This window comes from Myripristis murdjan, chromosome 16, assembly GCF_902150065.1.
Source record: "Myripristis murdjan chromosome 16, fMyrMur1.1, whole genome shotgun sequence".
Taxonomy (NCBI): Eukaryota; Metazoa; Chordata; class Actinopteri; order Holocentriformes; family Holocentridae; genus Myripristis; species Myripristis murdjan.
In genome coordinates this window covers 27004354-27027763 of record NC_043995.1, presented here as the reverse complement: position 1 = coordinate 27027763, position 23410 = coordinate 27004354, and the positions used below count along the sequence as shown (strand labels likewise).

Sequence of the window (23410 nt, the reverse complement as noted above, 5' to 3'; positions counted from 1 at the left end):
ACACTTAGATGTATCCAGATAGCTTGAAATAAGGAGTCCTGTTTCCAGGTGCCTTGGTAGAAGAGGCTGGCGGTGTATCATTTATTCATATACCTATTTGTGTATTAAATATTTACAGGTCATGGATTGATTTCAGATCTACACTCACACATTTGCAAGGTGGAAGTGTATTGCTGTATTGGGCTTTTGTTGTGGAAGATATTTCACTGGCTTTGCTTAAAGTTGTCATTTCCATTGCAGCCATCTTGATACCTTTTTTTTTGTTTTGTTTTGTTTTGTTTTTTCTAAGCTGACTTCGAGCACTGACTATATGAGCAATATTTCTTTATCTGGAACTTTAACAAGGCCTTAAAACACCAGAGGATGTTCACCTGCTTAACAGACAGTCAGACAAACGCACACGTGTCATGGCACTTGTTGACAACCGCTGCCCCTTTTCGCAGATACACAGACTGACACCAACTCACTCAATTATTTATAGACGTTGATGTCACAGTGTGGTTGTGGTCATTCGGTTCAATACAAGTTTCGGGGCTCAAAGGAATGTAACACAAACCACGGAGCTGCCGCAGTATCAAAGAGACACTAAGGCTAAGTGGAATACAGACTGAAGTCACTGAACAAATCTTCAGTCTTGGCTGGTGCCTTGCCTTGGGTTATCGTGGGTGCAAGTACACTTTGGATATCCAGAAACACAGTCTCTACAAGTCTGGACACAAAGCACAACAAATCCCACCCGATCTAGGTAGGACCTGCTGGTATTTTTAATTTTGTTTGACTTTTTTTTTCCCCCTTGTGAAATTGATATATGTGTGATTCCAACCCATTACATCATCTGATGTAGGTATGGATGTGAGGTTTCATTCCAAAACACTTAAAAAAAGCAAACCTGATTGTTATTACTCATTACAGAGACACAGATGATTATGTCATCTGAAAGGTTGCAGTTTTATAATCTTCACAGGGCTGAGGAGAGATTTTATCTTCAATAACATTTAACGAGGAGTGTTACTTTCATGCCAGCAGTATTTTTTTTTAATATATGAGTAGGTGTGCCATTTTGCCAATGGTGCCTCTCATCTTTGAATGGCATTCTTTAAACGTCTAAAAGACACATATAGAGATGACTCCAGATTATGCTGAACCGTGGCGCTTCTGTTTAACGCTTCACCCTGTTTGCACCCACTGCTTCTTGTGTGATGATGTCACCTTTCTCTGTCTGTTACAGTCAGTCTGATCGTGAACACAAGCAATCCACCGCTTCCCCTGTGGAAGTAATGGATTTCCATGCATGAAATGTGGCGTTAAAGGAAAAAAAAAAGACTTTCATATGTTGTTTATTTAATGTTGGACACTTCAGTCGGTATTTCTGAGTGTTAAACAACTCTTTACCAAAGCTAGAAACCGTAAGCACCAAACCTCCATTCGCACTGAGCCATTCACAGTGAACAGGAGAGGGACCTTGTGGTTTGAGAGAATGTGAGAACTTATGTGTGAACCAGAAAATATATCCACATCCCCAGAAAATCACCTTGGGTGCTATGGCAACGTCAAAGTAAGTCTCCTGTTTATTGTCAAGAGCAGATCCAGTTTGTGTTTTTTTTTTTCTTTCTCCTTCCTCTCCTCCGTTGTCGCTCGCTTCCCTTCACAAACCAAGACTTCAGAAACCCAGACCCAAATTTTCAAGACCTCAGGAATATGAGGTGGATTTTGTATTTGGGACATCCTGCTGACTTCCCAATGCAAACCATAGCAAAATGTCAAAAATGGTCCCTTTCATGGCAGATGTGAGATAGGTGTAGGTTGATTAGTAGAGTGCAGGCTAATCCTCGTCTAAAGTACACGAAAGCACCTGCAGAAAACCTGCCAAAATGATCTGTCCCTTTAATATACCTTCTATTGAGTAGAAGTCCAGATGCTGTCCAGTCCCACAGCGTCTTGTTAGGTGGTCGGCATCAGCTGTTGCCGTCAAGGAATTTACTCGTCCTGGAATAATCAGGATGTACACATCATTTATCCGATATATTATTAAGAGGAAATAAATCCATGCTGCTATATTGCTACGCTCCACGGAGTTAGCTGTCTTTCGGTGTCACATCATAGTATCCTGTTTGCCAAAATGTTTCATGAGCATTGGCCAAACTTAGATTAATAAAATACAGACAGAAAATGGACATCTCCACCTACACTCCAGTTTTTTATTTTTTATTTTATTTTATTTTATTTATTTATTTTAGTTGTGGCTGCCAATGGTGGGGGGCTGGGTTAGTTTCGGGGGCAGCCACACCACCCTTTGAACTCGTGCCTATCATGAAAGGGGGCTGGGAAGGCGTGACAGGACTTTTGAGTTAGTGGAGGAAAGTGGAATATCTTTTTTTAATCTGAAAAAAAAAAAAAAAAAACAAGATTTGCACCTAAAATCCAGGATATTATGTGATGCACTGTCAAGAATACAGAAAGGATGAATGTGTTTCATTATGAAATTAAAACAAGGAACCAAACATTTTAGAGATTTTCTTTGTCTGCATAAATTAGCCTCTCCAGCTGTAAAGCCTCATGCACAACAGCGAGACTAGGGAACTGTTTGGTGTTTGATGACTGACTGACCTGAATTTAGCTTCTGATGCCCACATCTTGTGCTTCAGAAAGAATCACACTTACTGTATATAATGTGCAATGAAATAAAGTGTAGTGGCCATTAGCTCTCCATTCCTAAGATTTCCAAACATGAAATGCAAAAAGAAGCTAGATCCAAAATTATACCTTTCATGTCTTTGGGTTGAAGCTGTGGCAGGGAAGTTTGAAGAAAAAAAACAGGAATACGAACCTTACCCCCCCTCTCCCGCTCGCTCTCCTACCTGCCAAACCAGTAGCAATCAGCTCTAACGTCTCCCCTAATTGGTCTGAAGCACAAGACAATATTTTGAAAGCAAATAGCAGAATAATGGTGCTATCAGTATTGCCAAGCTTCTGACATATTATCTCATTTATGTTCACTCAACGTGAGGATTACTTTTTGCTGAATTCAAAATGTCAATTTATAAAACCCACCTACGGCTGCTTTAAATTACAGGAGCAACAGATTTCTGGTCATCTGCCAAACTGGTACATAGACTAGACACGCTGATGAGCCACAGTCAACGTTTAGCATTATTTGGCTGCTGCCTGGTGCTCTTCCTCCACCCTGTGCAAGTCTGCCGCAGCTTCCAGTTAACTGGCGTTTGCAGATCCCATCACCTATAGAAAAGACTTGAGCATTCCGGGCACTCAAAGAAAGTAAGAGGCTTTTGCACTTTCTGGAGTTACATAACGCTCTAACTACAAATGATTTGCCTTGTTTATGTAACAACAAGTATATTTCCGTTTAAAAAAAACAGCCTCATATGGCTCTTCCTCTCAAGTTTTTATTTTATTTTTATTTTTTTTTCCCCCATGCCGTCTTGTGTTGTTGTGCATGCATCGTCATGAAAAGGCCCTTCACGCCACGTTAAGTGCCACTTCAGTAAATGGATACCTCCGCAGCTAACTTGTAAACTGCATTATCACATGTAACATTTATGTTAACACAGTGGTTAGTGCAGCGTCCATTAGTGGTGTTTTCAACGGGCAGAGTAAACTTTGCTGTGGAGATCGAGGTTTGAGGAGAAGTGCTGTTATGCTGTCGCTATTGGGTGGAGGCTTGTATCAATGTTGCAGCACAGTGAGAATATTCATTTAAATCATGGGAGGCATTGGTGGGAATGAAACCCCTCACCCTGGCAGTGTTAATATAAACTCCGTGCCTGTGTTTATTTAAGCCCACACCAAAAAGACATAGCATTTTTAGTTTGGACCAGCCCCCTGGGAGTTAACAAACACCACTCCGACCCACACATGTCAGCTCAAATCACGTCACCCAAAAAAAAAAAAAAAAAAAATCAGCGCTTACTGACAAAAAATTTTCAGCCACCCAGGAAATGGAACCGCTACCCCCTGGCCGTATTAGTGCCTTGCTCTGCCCACCGGGCTCCAGACGGGGCGCATTTACACCTTAAATTATGTAATGAGAGCCCCAGATGTAGCCGCTGCATCATATTTTAAACACGGGAGAGGCCGCCTTGCATTTGCAGTCACAGTTCATGGATCAAAAGCAAACAGGGAGCCAACCAGCGTTCTATCATAACAAAGGCAAACATACAAAAAGCCCTGAGCGTTTCAGCGCTATTAAGACACCCACTCCCTCTCCAGCCTCCATCTCTGGCTCTTGTGCTCCCTCCCTCTCCCTCTCTCCCTCTCTCCCTCTCTCTCTCTGTCTCTGTTTCTCTCCAACTCCCCTTTCCCTCTTTACGCTGCCCCCCCTTTATGCATTGCCTCTCTTTCATTCTCTTCCACTTTCACTCGTTTTCCTTTTCTCTCTCTCTCTTTTTCCCTGTCTGTCTATCTAGCTTCCTCTCTGCCCTGCCATTCTTCCTTTACTCTACAGTCTTGCTTTTGGGCCTCCCTCCTTCCCTGCTACTCCTACACAAACACTTACCACCTCCCCCCTACACCCCCCTACCCCCCACGCACATGCACACACAAACACACACACACACACACACACACACACAGATAGAGAGAGAGAGAGACGCACACACACACTTCGCACTTCGCTGTTCCTTTCTGGTTTATTTTACCAACCTCTTACTCATGTGTGTCTACATCCCTCCCTCCCACTCTTTTAACTCTCTCTCTCTCTCTCTCTCTCTCTCTCTGTGTCTCTGTCTCGCTCTCACTTTTTCTCTCTCTCCCTCTTTTTTTCTCTCTCTCTCTCTCTCTCTCGCCCGCTCTCTCGGTTCTCTCAGAGGGTCTAAGCTGGAAGCGATTGCCACCCACACATTCCCTCTTCAGCTTGACATCAGATTTACATTCACAATGAACAAGCGCAGCATTTCACACGCTGCCCAGCACATGGCTGCACACACATACATGTGAACACATGCACCTGCTGGCTGCTCACACACGTGAACTCATGTGCACACCTCCTGCACTGCCCTGTGTGCGAGCTGTAGGAGGTTTTCTCTGCAGACAGAGGTGTGCACCGTTGCACAGAGATGCATGTACACTCACACTTCAACACTGACACTGTGTTTTTTTTTTTCTGGACTGATTTTTGTGGACTGACGCCAATATTTTTCCAAGGTATGCATCTCTCTATCCTTCTCAAAACCAGAATAATATTCGAACATGTTGACTGTCAGAAGCAGCAGCCTGGACAGTCTTACTCCAGCACATGGAAGTCCAAGATTAATTAAGCAGCTAAATAAAAGAGACATAGACAAAACAGGGGCGAGGCACGTCTGCCTGCAGCCGCGACCCCAGCCAGACTCAATCAAAAACTCCTGTGACGTGACGTATCAGCCACATGACATTTCAACACTGCTTTTCCGCAGGCATTACACTCTCGCTAGTCAATAGTTACATAATTATAATTCAAAATAGGTGTAGCAGGCGAATCAAAACAGGTCCATTTTAGTGCCTTTCAGTCAAACCCATTAGCACATTGTCATCACCAGTAATCCCAAGACTATTGCAGCTTTTAAATGATTTACTGTGATCTGCCATGTGTCTCTCTGGCTGTTGATCACGTTCCATTGCTCAGTGTGAGCGCGCGTCTGTTCGTGTGGGTCTGAGTGTGTGTGTGTGTGTGTGTGTGTGTGTGTCTGTACGTGTTTGTTCATGAGGAAGCCTGCAGCAGCCACAGATGTGTGCTCATGTAGGATGAATTAGCCCATACAACATCCTACAGTGTGCGCGAATGCCCGAGCGCCTTCTCTGTTCTAGGCTTTGTTATACAGTATGTCTGTAACTCAAATGTAAGGTACTTGGGGAAAAAATGTTGCCATGGCAACTAAATAAAGAGCCTGGGTTTGGATCAAAAAGGGAGTGAGTGAGAAATAGAATTAAATGGATCTATCCAGACTTTTTTTTTTCTTTCCAGACTGATGCCTTTGTCAGAATATAATTAAAAGGAATGCTTAATGGCTCCAATTAATTTAGAAGACCATTACGATGTGCATGCAGGTGTTTAGTAAAAAAAAAGCATGATGGCCGTGCCACCTCTCTCCTTTTTAATTTGTGTCCACTTAATATAACACACTCCATCCCCTGCTCCATGAAGACAGAGGATCAGATGATTGATCGCCCACAGACGTCCACTCTACATGTTAAGTGTAAAAAAGGGGCAGGGCGTGTGTGTGTGTGTGTGTTTGTGTGTGTGTGTGTGTGCCATGTTCTCAGAGTGAATTTTGGTCTATATTTAAGTGAAGAGTTCCATTTTCCAAAATCAGAAAGAGGTGGCACCTATTCCTGCAAAATGATAGATAACACAGCATGTGGAGCAAATGCAGGCACTTAGGAGGTAGAATAGGGATAGGAGGCTAACGTGCGCACCGTGTAACTGCAGCATCCCGCGCTCAAATTCAGCCCAAGACCTTTGCAGTGTGTCATTTTCCCCCCTAGTATCTCTCTGTTGCCCCAAATTTCCAATTTCTCCCCGCTTTCAGCTGTCTGAGAATGGCAAAAAAAAAAAGCCTAAACATAATCTTTGAAATGAGGTAACTTATTTTCCCGGCGTTAACCCGACACTTTGACCTGAGGAGCTGAGGCCTCTGTCTGACGTTTCCTCCAGCGATAGTGTCAGTGTTGACGAGACGAGAGGTGTTGTGACTGGATCGTTCGCTTGCTGAATTGTTGTGTCGTCGTCGAGAGAGAGAGAGAAAGAGAGAGTAAATGTCAGCAGGTGCGAACACGTCAGCTGGTTCGGTCTGTTAAAGTTTATGTAGACTGTGCAGCCGTAAACCTGAAAATAAATGGCACTTTGCGACATGCAAGAAAATCTTTTTGATAAGAGGAAAATGGATGATGTGCTGACAAAACAAGGCCCGGCTCACTTGCAGCTGCATCGCCCGCCTGCTGTTAATGACGGGCATCAGTATTTACGTATGACATGTTGTGCGTCAGGTAGATTCCAGGTGCATAGTAATTTAACGAAGCCTTTTGTCTTCATTTGAGTGAAATATCTGGCAACCAATGAAACTTAACGCTCAAAGGTTGAATGCATCCCAGCAGGAGCACATTTTTCAGTTTCATCTTAGGTTTTTACAGCAACACCTTCCACCTGCAGCTGGATCAGAGGTCTGGCTTGCCTGGCTAGTAAACGCTAATACTTTTTTTTACTGCCTTACTTTATAGAGAGCTACATTTTTTTGTTGAGGATTTTTTTTTTTGGTCAGAATGGATATTATTGGAAAAAACACTCCTCAATTAACCAGCCTAGTAAGCCATAAAACTGTCCCAGATTACCACAGCTTGTCATTGCAATACTATAGTACAATGACTGATAAATTAATTTTTGCAGCATGCTTGTAAGGCAGACATGCATGTTTTTCAGTGTGTTTGCAGTGCATTCAAGAACTAATGCCCTGCAGTATTTGTGCAAGATGAAGGAATAATTTTACAGCAGCGCATGACACAGGAGAGCAGCCTCTCAAAAAGTTCTGTTCAACTTTTGTGTGTTTAAAAATCGGTGTAATGCCCTGTGTGCTCAGCTTGGTCTGGCCTCTCTGGCCAGTCCTTTGCATTATGAGAGAGAGGATTAGTTTGCACCATTTTGCCTGAGATCCCTTTTATGCATGTTCGGGAAACTGCAGAGGAATCAGAACAATGGCAGGCTATGTGTTAGCACTTGGAAAGTCTAGAAATACAAAGTTTTGGAGGTCAGACCGCATTGAAATCCCAATACTACTTTAGAGTCTCTTTGTAGATTAAGAAATTAAATGCTTACATGGCGCAGGGGATCCTTGCTCAGCAATCCCTGCATGAACCGCATGAATACAAACAAAAAATGTTCCAGATATTGAGTAAGCATGCATAACCATAATATTTAAATAAGACAGAAAATCACTGCTGAATGGTGTCATCATGGCGTTTTGTTTTCCTGGGTGTCAGCCACTTGAAGACCACATAGGGTAATGCTCCATTTCCCACAATCACCAGATTCACTCATCCATCTATTAGAAAATCAAATTTTGCTCAATGTCTTTTTTTTTTCAATCATCAGCACCATTGCTGGTTGCATGATTTTCTATTCTCATATAGCGTCCTGTCACAAGAACACAAACCCCTCGAATTAGAAACTCTTCAGAAAAGCACTTAGAGATCCAGCGGTTAGCGGCCAAAAACACCCTTAAAAGGTGCTATAGATGTTTTGATCCGTTGCTAAGTATTTCACCCGAAACCTATTCATAGCATATACACTTCTTTCTCTTTTGAGGTCAGAAAAACAAAGAAAAAAACAAGGACAAATGTTCAGCTGCAGCTACATAAAGCAGACAAAGACTTGGTTGATCTCCAAGAGAAATCAAGGCTTCCACCCAATGAAACCCTCCACTGGAGGATGTAATAAAGTGCATGCTTGGTCTAAATCTTATGAATCTAAATTGGCAACAAGAGGACCAAGTGGGTTTTTTTATTTTTATTTTTTGTTGATTTTTTTTTTTTTCTTTACCTAAGGGCTGGGTCAGTCCGCCAACTCACAGACTGTGTGTGTTCTTCCTGTCCGTGTCTATGGCTACACCCACAGGAACGTCCCACCTTCGGATGGTTACCACAGGACTCATGCCAGTCGACTCCTAAATCACCATTCTCTCCTTGCCACAATCTGCTACTCCAGGGGAAACTAATTAGTTTGGGCAACAATAAATTCTGAGGAGGATCTTGATGTTACTGTTCTGAGGCATTTTAATTGAGGTGGCTTAAGTTGCGATGCATACATAATGATGGCGTAACCCGAAGCGGCTCGGGGCATCACCCATGTTAATTGCCGTTAATTAACACTTCCAGCGGAGTAGCAAACACCTAAGAAACTGCAAACGCCGCTGTGAGCCAGCGATGTGCGCAGCATCAGGCGAATGGTGAATATTTTGAGGGTGAATGGTTTCAGCTGGTATATATTCATTTAAAAAAAAAAAAAAAAAAAAAACATCAATGAAAGCTCATCATTCAATATGTCTTAAATACAGAGGATCCTTTCTGTTAAAGTGTCACCGTATAATCAGTCAAGGAATTAACTTCTCTTATCCTTCAAAATGTACCATAATTCGTCACTTTGTAGAAGTAGCTGTCACATTTTACAAATGATATCCATAGAGGAATCTCATGAATGAACATATTTTCGCCTATACTAGGGAAATATTGTTATAGTCAAATATGAACCAAACATATTTCCCTCCTCTGAATATGGTGATTACCCGTGTAGTCAATATGTGTGGCATTTTTATATTGTGCATATGGCATATTGTCATTATATGGTCATATTTGTGCACCCAGACATGCTCAGTATATGTATTTATCAGCCTCAGCAGTGTTGGAAGTTACATGTTTCTGTAATTCCACTACATTTGGCGGTAACTACACATGTAACTAATTACATTTCAAATTAAATAATGCCATTGCACTCTCTGAAATTTAAATTACTTTCGTCTTGATGGCAGACAAACGCAGCCTATTCCCGGGATTTTCCGGTTTATACTCTAACGTCACAGCAGGGCGGTGAATGAGTGAATCAGTCAACGTCTGACAGTTCAGGCAATGTGAGCTCTCTGTCCGGGAAATACGGACATTCGTTTTCCCTTCTGGAGATCAAGGACAAAAATACAGCGGTGAGTTGTTGTCAATATGCAGGTGTGAGGACTTCAGCATTGTAATAGAACACAAGACTAGTTATTCTGATGTGAAGCACCTAAAACAACACACTACAAAGCCGATCACACAGGACCCCCGCGCTAATAGGCCTCTCAAAACATATCTGTTGTGTTTTAATGTTCCACCGCTTACTTTTCATCAGGGTGATAATGACTGCAGTGATAGATTAAATTTGACAGTTGTCTCGTCACACAGCATCACTAAAATAATACAGCTGTGTGTGTATTCATAAGAGAGCGGAAGCAGAGATTTCAAAGTAGTGCAAAAGTTACTTTCCCTAGTAGGTAATTACTTTTGTATGCAGTAACTGGTTACGTAACTGAGGGAAGTAACTTATTACTGTAAATAATATTCATTAACTTGACAACACGCTCAGCAGATAACACCATATTTACTGTATTTATGTGATAACAAGTACATGAAAATCCCCTCCAACTCGTAATTACTCGTAATAAACCCAGTCTCACAGAGTTGTGATGATTCATAACAACAAAAAAATAGTCTCTTAAAAAAGTGAAAAAAAACAATAAGAATATATATGTGGTGCTCAGTCTGTGCTCCTCATTCTGCTGCCCTATTTAAAAAGCAAGTCTTGGATATTTGCTTTTTGTAATAATGTAACAAAATCAGGTTTCTAACAGCCTCCTTCTTTTTTTTTTTTCCATCAGGTTGCTATGGTTACTCAGTATTTCCGACCAAACCACTTAACGCCAGTCAAGTTTTATGCAGGGGTTGTGATATCGGAAAATAAAAGCTTCCAACTTGGACTTGAAGGCAGGACGGTGACGGCTGGCAATGAAAAAAATAAATAAATATGGAGGATGTATGTATTTGTAATCTATGTTAAAATGTGCCAAAGTCAAGAACATTTTATGTATGGGCATTTAATCAGGACATACACCTATATGCCACATATGCAAATCCCTTAAATGCACATATATCGCATTTCCATATGGGTGGCTTTGTCATTATGCAACTTCTAATTACTTAGTTGTGATGTATTCTTGCTTTATTTCCATACAGCTGCAGCCAGCTGTCATGAAGCCTTTCTGCACCACGCAGTGCCGCTTGATGTTGAGTTTTCCCCTTTGCCAGCGGCGTGTCAGTAACTGTATCATTTCATGTAATACCCCCCTTCCTGCTTTCCCGATTTCATTTGAACGCCAGTCATTCAGCCGCCGTATTTTGATCTAGTAGTAGTTTGAAGCTGTGGATTTGGGCAAAGAGAAGCCAGCACACTTTGATGTCTCGGTTTGGTGACAAACAGCATTGTGGTCATCTCTCGCTCAGACATGCCCCCCTTGTGCGTGGGTTGGAGAAAATGTTAGGATTGCAGACAGACGGACAGACAGAGCCCCAGTGAAAAGATTGCCATTTGGAGAGGCAAATGAAAGAGAGCGAATGGAGAGGGCAGATGAGGGAAAAAGAGGAATACAGATAAAGGTAAGTATGGAGAAAATGGAGGGTGCTGGATGCCATACATATGTAAAAGGAGGGAATGGAGAGGGTGATGTGAAAACATGAAGAGAGAGCAAGGAAGAGAAAGAAAGCGAGAGAAAGAGAAAGAGAGAGAGAGAGAGAGAGATCAGGGGCTGTAGAGGTAGAGGGATAAATGCACTATTTGAATTATGTAAAATAGCTGCGTGGGAGAGAGGAGGTGTGTGTGCGTGCGTGTATGTGTGTGTGTGCTTCAGTATTAGTGTGACTGTGTGACAGAAGAGGCTGGGAGAGAGAGAGAGAGAGAGAGAGAGCAAGGAACGAGCAGAGACAACATGAGCAAGATAGAGAGCCAGAGTGAGACAGGCTGAGATAGAAAGGCAGTGGAAAATAAGACACAAGGAATAAGAAAGCAAACATAACAGAGAGATATTTATAACTTCAAATGTAACAATGTTACCATAGATTTTTCTCGAGAGGGCCGAGCTACAAAAGAAAGGGGAAGGACGGCGGAAGGAGGAAAATGAGATGAAATGAAGGAAAGAAAGAGAGGTGCAGAGACGCGAACTAGCCTTTGATATTGTTGTTCAGTAGTTTGGAGAGGATCGAAAAAATATTATGTAAGTTAGGCTTCTACACAGGTGATCACCTCAGCTTCATAGAGAAATGGGAAGTTACATCACATCCTTTCTATTGATAAATCTGCAACATGGTCTCCTTACTCTGAAAATCTGCCTAAGATGAAGTCTGGCCTTTTATAGTCTTTACTTTCTCATGTCGGACTGCATATGTAAACACTCCCTCCAGTGAGAACCACGTTATTTGTCAAGTTAATTAGGGTTGGACCAATACGGGTTTATGTATTGAAGCTGCTGATCCTTGAGGCAAAAAAAAATCCAAAATATTAGCCAAAAATATGTTTATTTTTGAATATTTTCAAGCCAAAAAAATCAGATATTTACTGTTTCCTATTCTTGTCAGTGTGGAAAAGCCCCTTAAATGGCATTAGATCATCACGGGACACTAAAACTCTTAAAACTTACTCTTTACAATTGTTTTTCTAGAGTTAGCGGCCCTATATAGGAACTTTTAGCCACATTTTCGTGTGGCTTGTGCCATTTTGTTGTTTTAGGCTGTAATTCTGGTTTTCCACAGCTGCAGCTACAATGGAGCTTCGCGGGAGAGAAAAAGTGATCTCTCCCTCTTTTATGCCAGATTTCTCCATGCGTGGTTGTTTATCATCACTGCAAATTGCTGAGCGCACAAAGACGCCGTCGCTCATTTGCTTTTTCGCAGCACTGACAATGAAACGCGATGGCTAATGCCTCTGTTTCATACAGCTCCGTCTATTAAACGCTTTTGGCTTGTTAGCCCGCGAAAATAACAAAAATGCAACATTAAACCAGTTCAAGGTTTTAAATGGTGTTTAAAACTTAAATAAGTGTTTTAGGCTTTTCTTCAAGGCAGTTTTTCCTCATTGTAGGGGAACTCTGCAATATATTACCAGCTTGAAATGAATAATTAACATACAGAAAATATTACTGAAAAATTAGACAAATAAAATATGGAAAGACATTTTTACTGCAGGCTTTATGAACTTTTTTATATAGCTTCGGTCAGGAGGGAACCTTATATCATACTGCAGGTGGAAGATTTGACTGCTCGGTGCCTGATATTTGATTTAAGGCCCCTGTTGGCCCCAACATAGAGATCTAACCGTGCAATAAATGGATCAGGTCATATGCGATGCTTTGCTGAGATTCACAGTGCATGCAGACATACTGAACAAGGCAACACACACACAGTTCGAATGTGCCACTCTGCATCTAAACATGAATTTAAAAACATGCAGCGTGGTTAGTGACCCCTGCTTGACCTCTGCTGCAGCTTCCTCCAGGCCTTTCGCAGTCTTTCAAAACTTGCGTATGTTAAGGATTGATTGGCAACTTGGGTTATTTAAGGGACAGATGCTCTCTCGTGATTAGTCCCTGATGAATACCAAGTGTGGCTGAGACATATTGGCTTTTTCGTTGGTCATCAATAAAGACCGCTATCCGTTTGTACTTGTCTGGAGAGCCTGGAATTTTTTTTTTTTTTTTTTTTGTTATCGCAGTCCTTTCTTATCATTCTTTTCTATACTTGTTTTTTTTTTTTTCTACTTTGTTCAACCATGAGCACCCAGTATTTTTTTTCCCCCCTTTTTTCTTTTGTGGATCAGGCTGGCTCAACGCTTGCACTTTCTGCCTCGTCAGCGTCAAATTAATTTAATTACCGGGCAAATGCGTAGGGATTTGTCTTGGTGACAATGCAGAGACTGGTGTGATATATTGCAGGCAGACATGATCACAGGACAAAAGTGGAAGACGTATGACAGAGCATAGGCAGTGTGTATACAATAGGCACACAATGACACTCCCTGTGATCGCTGACTGTTGTGTGTTGCCTCGCGTGCTCTTCCTCTTCAACTTTCACACTGTACGTTTACACTCTTCCCCTCATCCATCAAGGATAAGACAGAGTTTATTCCCTCACTGGCCAATTCAGTGCATTAGGCACCGACTCACAGACGGAAGTCAATAAGTGCTTTGTTTGTTTAATGCTCGCTCCTCTCCGCTCCTTCCATCCGTGCACCTCTCCGCACACACACACGCCCCAGCCCTGCCCGCCGTCCCCCAGCATGCGCGCTCTGCAGATTGTTAACATTCGCCTCATCTGACGTCCAGACAGAAAATCTATGCTTTCAATATTCTCTCGCCTGCTTCAACCCCTCCTCCTGTACAGATCCATATCCTTTGTTTCCCAGGATGGAGGAAGAATACATGTGTATATGTGTGTGTGTGTGTGTTGTGTAGTAATGGTGGTGGATGGATGTGACCCTGCATGACTTTATTTCTGCTCTTCTCACCTCTGACCTCTATCCAGCACTCATTTTCTCTCATTCCTTCTTTCATTCCTGCAGGCAGACTGTCAATAACAGGCCTGCCGTAGCTGTTTATTTCTGCAGTGGCCTGTCTCTTTCCCCGCGGCCTCTCACTTACCTGCGGTCTCGGCGCCGCATTTTCTGTCTTGTCCTCGCCTCACCTTTGACATGTCCCTTTGAAGGCGGGGATTTCTGTCTTACCTGTCAGTCTTTCTCTCTCTCTCTCTCCCTTCTTCTTTCAGATCATCGCGCCCGGCGGAAGAGCATAGCCACCGGGAAGCAGCCAAGCATGGAGGTCCCTCCCACTGCCCCCCCTCAACCCTTCCGACAATCCGTGAGTAACCCCAACTGTTCCCGGCCTCGCTCGCTGCCCCCGTCCTTCTCGCTCTCCCTGTCCCTCCCCCCACCTGGGCCGCCGCATACCTGCGGCCGGCGGGTCAGCGGCACCCCGCCTCACCCCTTCCCTCTCCCCCTGGCTGTCTCCCCGTCCCCCACCGTTCCCCAGCAACATCAGAAGGGTTCCAAGAAGGGGCCGACCACGCCCCCCTTGCCCCGTTCGCTGCCTATCTCCCCCTCCCTGTCCTTCACCCTGCCCCACTCACCCGCTGCCTCCTCCTCCTCCCCCCCTTTCTCATACTGGGGCGGAGACTGGAAGGCTGCCGGTTCGAGTCCAGTGGCGGGAGGAACGTATGTTGCACCGCTGCCCCCCATCGAGGTACGTGACACAAATCAGGGTAAAGCAGAGAAGTCACTACTTTTACATGCACAGGAAATAGTCAAGCAGCCCGGTGTTGTGTCGAGGCATGTACGCACGTTATGCTGTAACAGGGTTAAATCCCGCATGTCCCCCATTCCTTATTGTTATGTATTTCCTCTTATGACAGGATTTTGGGGTGGGACGTAACCTGACGAGAGATCATTCAAAACTGCAAGCCAGTAGGATACCAGTTAGAGGGAGACTTGCAGTTTTATCTGATGGGATGGACGAGGTGGGATTTGGGAAAACTTATGAAGATTTTACTGATTGACTTTTTTATTTATGCCTACTTGTGCAACATGAGGTCACCTGATGAGATATTCTGTTATATAAGAAGTAAAAGTAATGGGAGTTTGCTTCATAGGGACTTCATATGCTTTATAAAGACGTATGCAGTGTTATGGATGTGTCTTTAAATCAACAGAAAACATGGTGGCAAGCAACAGAAGATTTACAATTACCATTACCATTGAGATCATTATTTCTTTCCCGTGTTTAAGAAGTAACCTCACGCAGATCATTCAGTCTGCGGACAGGAATATTCTGTTTGTTGGTTTATTCATGGAGACAGGGATAACTCATCCTCAGTGTGTCAAAAGTGCATATAAAAAGCTTAAAGGACAGATTGGTGTTCTATTAAGTTTGTGCCAATTTTCTACAACAGATTGCCTCAATCCCTTCCATTACTCCTGGTGGTGTGTGCACACTGTAGGCATAGTTGGAGATATCAGGGCTCATTTCCCTCCCTTCACAAAAAGCTATTTGCTGCTATTCATTCACGTATAGTATGAGAGACAACTTCAACAAAGCAATAATCCATTACAGTAAACATAAAGCCTTCATTTGGTTTGGTTAAGAGTCTCTGTTTTATTGCTGGTACACTGTGCACAAGCTGAGTGGTGTCATATCTCACCGGACCAGAGAGGATTAAAGGGCCGTGGGATTGAATGAGTGAGGGCAAAAGGCAAGTCACGCTGTAGGATGTGGACCAAACTTTTCACCAATCGCTAACATCCTCACAGTTATTATCATGTATGTAACGATGTCATGCTCTGCTCACTGTCAACCATCTAACACCCACAGGAAGAAATGGAAGTCTCCGCCAGGAAATAATCCTTAAAAAAAAAACATGTCGCCTTACAAACTTTATTGTCACATCCAGCGGTGTCGTTTGGCCCGGGCGTCCAGGGCTCGAGCCCCAGATGTTTTAACTCCAGCCCTGAATGTTTCTTTTGTTCGGGAAAAAGTTGTTTTTACCATAGAATAGCTTCAAGACGTGTAAGAGGAAAGATGCAGAAACAAGCAAGTCTTCTCAGCTTTTTTTAAAGAATAAAAGCAAAGGTATACAAGTGTTTTCTTCTATTCAGACAAAACACTTGTATATTGCAATAGAAGACAAAATGAACTTAATCAGTTGGATACATGGAAGTTTTGGACAAGACGGGGTCAAAACTCTCCGCCGATTGGAGAAACTGGAAAAGACGCAAGCTCGCTAAAGAAACCACCTAATTTGTCTGAATAGAAGAAAACACTTGTATATCGCAATAGAAGACAAAATGAACTTAATCAGTTGAAAGGCAAAGGTAGCCAGGCATTTTCAACAGCCAACATTGTGATAGTGATAAAAGTGCTAAAATTAGCATTAAAAGTGATAGAGAGTATAAAATAATATTCTGTTCTTCACAGCAGGCAACTAGTGATGTGTGATGTATAGTGCATACACTAAAAGCGAGGAAGCACAAACTAAAACTAACTTCCTGACAAGAGCAAGTAGTTTGTCTACCCAGTCTAAATAAAGGTTAAAACAATTCACATGAAAACAACTTGTGCAAAAGTTTAACTAGATGAAAGGCAAATTACACTAAAAAAAATTTTGTAGTGATGTATGTTATCTTCATATTTATAAAAGTGATAACCCTCTGTTTATTATAAAAATGAGGTGGAATCAGCTGAGCCGGCGGATCAGGGACCCTGTGTGGGCGAAGGGTTTGCTTGTGTGTGTGTGTGTGTGTGTGTGTGTGTGTCCATCCAAAGCCTTTTAGTAAATAATAGGCTAAATATTCTGCCTCTGATGGAGCCATATGCCTCATTGCTGATGTTCCTGTTTGCTGTGATATGCCTCATATAGTAGAACAGTCAAGAAACAGCAGGAGACAAATGTAGACAAATGTCTGTATATTACAGATAAAATTAGCAATAACTCGCTTGATCTCTTACCAATTTTCACAAATCTTGTTTAATATTAAAGGTTTAAATTTTCTGCATGATACAGAATATTGTAAATAAAATAGAATGATATAATTTTAAAGAAGGAAATTCATATATTGGCCTGGTAGTTTTTTTGTTTTTGTTTTGTTTTTTTTAGCAGAATGAACAGTGTATGATACCTACAATAAATAAATGCGATAAATACAATCAATGATACTTAATTTACTAATATCCTGTTGTCATATACATAATAAGGCAATGTCTGGCAGACTGCAGTGGGCAGCCTAGGGATTTTTTTTTTTTTTTTAGCTCAATCCATCCCTAAAATTAAAATTATTTTGTTTTTGAGTCAGGGCGTCTTTATTAACCAGGACTGCAATTAATTGCAAGCTATGTTTGACAGTTGGTATTATTAAAATGAGGAAAAAAAGAGTAAACATTAAAAAAAAATCCACTGTATTCAAGCTACAAGGTTCAAACAGAGGTAAAAGAGCGATAACTCTAAATGACGCCGCTGTTATGGCCAGTAGCCGGGTTATTCTGTGCGTGTAAACAGGAGCAGTGAGGACATTCCCCCTTCTGCCGTGTTGCCTCACTTTGTTGTGCTTCATTGTGATTCAGGCTTTTCTTTGCATACTTTTTGAGACTTAAAGTGTCAGACGGACCGGCTAATCAAGTCAGATTTAGTCATGCAGGCTATTAGCATGGCACCAGCAGATGGAGCCAAGTCTTTAGTCATATCCTCAAGCCAGGCTTCAAAGCCCTTTTGACTCATTCCAGATGACTGGGTGTCATTTCCCTGCACTCATTCTCCCTCTGAGTTAGCCGGTAAGGTATATGTATAACATAGTGATGTTTGGGACGGGCTTTAAAACACAGCTGGCACCGCGGCAGAACTTTTTGAGTCGCAGTGGCAGGTGAAAGTGGAACAACAGAGTGATGTAATTCGTGCATAACGTCAACCATCTGAGCTCCAAAGTGGCATTCACAGAAAACACTTCAAGGTCTTTGAACCCGGAATAGAGTATGAAAGCCGCTGCTGCATGACGGCGGTGCCAAAATATAAGTCTTAACAAGCGATACAACATTGCACCGACTTCAAAGTCTTAGTTTCTTAAATATATTAATCTAATTAAATAAATCTATAATCGGGGTGCCATTGAAACCAGTGACACCGTATTTCGAAACACAGAATAAACTCTCCACTTATATACAGATGATGTCAGACAGAAATATTCTTGCAATTTGCAAGTGAAAAAAAAATGATATTATCTCACCGCTGTGACATTTTCTCATTCGCTTTCAGAAAAATAGGCAATTTTGTCCAGTTTATACAAATGTCCCGTCCAGCTCCCCATGGTCCTCCATATCGGTCAGCTCGCTCCTGTTCATTTGGCCTACAGATAACTGATTGTGTGATTTGATCATGTATGGGAGCTCACATAGGACAAACTGCACTCCTGTGTCAGACGTGGACCGTCAGTGGGTATATGTATGGCACGCCACTGCCCACCACAGGCTGTGTTATGACACTGCAGTCCTCTGAGGCTGATGGATATGTGTGGGTGTATGATTTCTTGTTGATAATAAATTTACCTTATTGGTTTCCCCCATCACACATCATGTGTCTCATTTGTGTGTGCTTCCATCTGACTCTGATTTCCTGTGGGGTACATTTCATTTCATTGCATTATTTAAATACATCTCACACACAATACACTGTCTTCATGGGAATTGTCTACCTGCATCTCACCATCATTGTATACGGTGTCATATATCTTTCTTGGCAAACCGTCTCCTCCGTCCCCCACTTAAAAAAAAAAAAAAAAAAAAAAAAAAAACATCTCTCACATCGCACTCCAACCACTTCTCCTTTTCTGTAACTCCGTCGCATGCACGTCCTCCCTCTCTTCCTCCATCTGTTTTCCCTTGTTGTTGCTCTCCTCCACGCGGTCCAGAGTTTCCTCAGTAGAAGGTTGAAGGGCTCTATCAAGAGGGCTAAGAGTCAGCCCAAACTGGACCGAACCAGCAGCTTCCGACACATGATCCTCCCCCGCTTCCGCAGTGCCGACCAAGACAGGTCAGTGTCTGTGTGGGTATTTTCAAGCGTTCAAGTCTGGATTGATGTTCTGTGTCTGCCTGTGTTGGCTGTGGCATCAGTCAGTGTGCGCTCAGCAAGTAGTTTCATCTCTGTCTTAAACGGTGGTGTCTGTTTGTGTGTATGTTTCTGCATCAAGGACAGTTTTCTTAGCAGTTTACTCAATGACACTTGCATCTTGCATCAGCTGTTTCAAAGTATTTAAAATACTACATTGAAAATAATGATAATAACAATAATAATGATAAACTAATAAAGGTGATTTATATAGCACCTTTCATACAGAGAGTATGCTTTAGAATAAAATGAAGAATAAAGAATAAATAGAAAACAGGCAAATGAAAACAAATGCAAATGCTGGGCGATAAAATAAAACAATCAATAATGGAACAATTAAAGAGGTAGCATATTGCAAGACCAGGTATGCTAAGAACAATTCAATATGTAAAAGACAGGAATACAAAGAGAGCTACAGCAATTTTAATTAAATTAAGCTCAAAAAATATATCAGTGGAGTTGGAACTGCTTGAACCCCAAAAAATGGGGTTCAAGCAGCAGCAATCATTAAAAAAAATAAATAAATAAAAAATCTAAGGCTCCCTGATGCTGACAAAAGCCTATGTGCGGCCAAAACATGTTGGTTTTACACTGTTCATATATGAACCAGTCATATATTAAAGGCTTTTTATCCTTGTGATAAATTGCTTTATATTTTCCTAACATTTGAAAGGGGATTTTGGGGTGAGTTGTAGTGAGAGGGAGTGATTATTAAAAAAAAAAAAAAAAAAAAGGCTGACAGCAATGTATCGATATTATATCAGCATGAGACTAGATATTGTTAGGGAAGTGATGTTGTAATGTGATATTATTGTGATAAGTGTGACTGGTTTTCCTGGTTGGTCATCATACACACATTAATATTGATTGTGTATCAAAAATCTCTTGTGTGCACATAAACTATGAAAGCATCAATAGTCATCCCTATAATATCAGCACAATATCCATATCAAGGCATTCAGTCAAATATATCATGATGTTTGATTTTGTCCATATCACCCAGCCCTAGCTGACTAAATAAACCACGTGTCAAACTCAAGGTCCGCAAGATGACTTCTGATTTTGTATAAATACCAACCCAGTCCCACATTGCCCATGGTGTAGATACTACAAACCCCAACATGCACTGCAACAACCTGCACTGTCAACACCACAATACACCACAAACACCTTCGTGGCCCCGCCCCCTCCTCCTCCTCCTGATGAGCTCGTCAGCAGCCCGACCAATCACATACATCGAGACAGTTATTAGCCAATTAGCCAATCAGAGTCCAAACAAAAAGTGGAAAACAGGTGGGAGGTCCAGTGCCTGTTTGCTGGCAGTAAGGATAAAGCTGTCTGTCCCATATGTGGAGCCGATTTGGCTGAAATGAAAGAATTTAACCTTAGGAGGCATTATGAGACCGCTATTGTCATCTTGTATTTGTTTTGACGTTTGTTTTTTGTACTCACAAGTCAGCTGGCCTATATTTTGATATTTGACTGAAATACTTTGGCATATTTTGACCAAATGACTCATGCGGTCAAACATGAAAACATTAATTCTGTTTCTAGTTGGATTTGCATGCAAATGAGGTGCATGTATAAGGAAAAAACATGTATGACTATAGATTTCTCTTCAGCAAATATCAGGTTATCCGGTTAATTTAGAGTCTGTTAATGAAACTATATTGTTTGAAAGGAGTTAGAAAAAACACAAAACACCAGAAAAAAATGAATGTGGACTCTTTTCATGTCATTTTCCACTCTAATCAGTTTAGATATCCTCATTTTGTTTTATAGAAAGACATTTTTGCAGAGGACTGCTTCATGTAAAGTTCATATTTGTGCATGAATCATTATTTATACTCAGGACATATTTTGATCAAGAGACCGACTAGGTTAAAAGCATTCAATAAATTCGGCTGTTTTTTTTTTTTTTTTAAAAAGTACTGCCCCTTTAGTGATTGAGTTTGACACCCCTGATAGAAACCAATGGGACGGCAGGATTTATCTTATCCCTTTTTAAATTGCTGTTTATTTTGCACTCGCATGTTCCAGTGCAGTGCCACTTACAATTAAAATACTCAGTGCCATCGCTGTCGTTCTGCCCAGGCGGTGAGAAAAGTCCTGGTCTCTCCATGGCAACCAACAGACAGCCATATGGCCGCTGTACAGACCATAATGAGCCAGTGTGGGGGATTTGCCTAATTATACCTCCTCTGTATCATTTAGTTGTAGCAACACTGGCATTCTTTACCACAGCAGCACACACCTCAGTTGTCTCAAAGCTTAAAAATCTCTCTCTATCGCCTCTTTTTCTCTTTATTTACATCTCCTTTCAGACTGGTGCAGATTTGATAGGGGACGTCAAATTACAGATTGCAGATTTTTACCTCGATTCGCGTCATCAGTGTAGTTCATGAACAGAGCAAGCACCTGTAATATCTTCTTCTTGCTGGGTATTTGCAATCGGAAAATAAACACATACGAGAAGCTGGTTTAAAGTTGATTTAGCATTGTGGCAAAGATGCAGTTTCTGGGAATATTGTTGTATTGTTGCATTTGTCAGCACAGCGCAGAGCAACACTATAGAAAAGACACTGTCCACTCCCACTGGAAAAGTTCAGGCAAGTGAAATTCAGACTTCAGATGTGAGCAAGGTCATCCTGATAATCTAAACACAGGGCAAAAGTGCATTCAGGAGAGCGCTAAAGCCCTGTTTCATGCCAGGTGTCAGCCAAGGTGCGCTTCCACATGATTTATTCATTTGGGAAGGTTGTGGATGTCTATTATCCCCGGTTGGTCTGTGGAGACACAGAATGAACAAGGTCAAGAGCCTTGTGAAGTCTAGCATGTTTGCCAAGGTCCTCGCAGCTGATATCCGTTTTCGCAGACAGTGGTTTGACTTTGGCTGTTTTCTTTCAGCGACGTGCCGGCATACATCTGCAGATTTGTTAAGTTTTTATTCAGTCTTTCATATGTATTTATCCAGAGAGGGACTGCAGCGAATATATTCAGCGATGCTTCACATCCTTGCAATTATAAGCATTCAGGGCTCGGGCTGCGCCACAACAACAGCCTGGAGAGGCAGTATTAGCATGCAACATAGCCCCGACTCCACCTCAAACGTCAGAGCTCTAGAGAAATATAAACAAAACAGACCAGCCAAGTGTTTCATGGTTTCTGATTCCATCACCTTGCACAAAGAATGGGAAAATGCACTGGGGTGTAAATTACTGCCTCCACCAAGGTCCTACGTTAACGCTTTGCCTAATGTCTTTGGATTTTGTGTAGATGTCTTTATTTCATAATGTGCTCTCGAACAGGTTTGGACCTACAATGAAGAGAAAAAAATCTCTTGCATGAGCTACCTTCTCTGCTCTTTCTTGACATGTTTGTGGAAGTCATAACGGTTACCCAACCCAAATAATTTGCATCACACTTAGCTAACAATAAACAAGCACATTATTTCAAACGCAGATTCCCCACATGGCCTGCAAGTAGTGCTGGAGGGAAGGTTTCCAAAAGTGCCAGGGTTATATGCTGCGTGCGATGTTTCTGATGACAGACCGATTGAGCGACCAACAGACCTACTCACATGGAGACATATCAATATTAAAACGCATTTACATGAAAATGTATTTGGTTGGGGAAAACGACTTGCTATCCAAATACAAATCTCAGCAATCACCTCACTCTGCGCATACTCTCCTGGCCTCCTGATGTGGATCTGTACCAAGCTTGTTAGCAAACATCTTTAAGTTGATTAAGCAGATAATGCGTGTCATGAATCCCCCCTGTGGTCTTTCTTCAGTGGAGCATATTTAAAGGACAAACAGGAACCAGGAACCCCTATTCTTTTTTGCTGTAGACAAAAAACCACTGATGTGCACAGGAATCCCTGATCCCTGCAGTGGTCCACAGTTGGCTGTGTGTGGGCTGTTGCCTAAATTCAAACCAGTCAAATTTTGGCGAGGGTGGAGCATGTCGCTGCCGCTCACTTGCTTCCTGATCTGGGAGCAAGTGGCTATAATTTGGCCATGCCTGTTCAAGCTTCTAAATCAGGGGTGTCAAACTCTGGTGGAGTTGTTGGTTGGAATGAAAACCTGCAGCCTCTTGGCCCTCCATGGCACGAGTTTGACACCCCTGTTCTAAATGAAGTATTTTACCTCAGCTAATCCCTGGTGCACTGACAACTGATATGAAATCAATACAAAAACACAAATTT

At 41.9% G+C, this 23410-nt stretch overlaps 1 protein-coding gene across 1 annotated transcript in view; it reads left to right on the top strand.

Moving 5' to 3' along the window:
* The window catches only part of syngap1b (synaptic Ras GTPase activating protein 1b), a 102298-nt gene that overhangs the window by 39404 nt on the left and 39484 nt on the right, over positions 1-23410 (top strand). Inside the window, exons 3-4 of the mRNA XM_030073456.1 lie at positions 14323-14795; positions 19004-19125. Of these exons, the coding sequence (XP_029929316.1) occupies positions 14323-14795; positions 19004-19125 (595 nt within the window). The remainder of the gene's footprint in view (positions 1-14322; positions 14796-19003; positions 19126-23410) is intronic.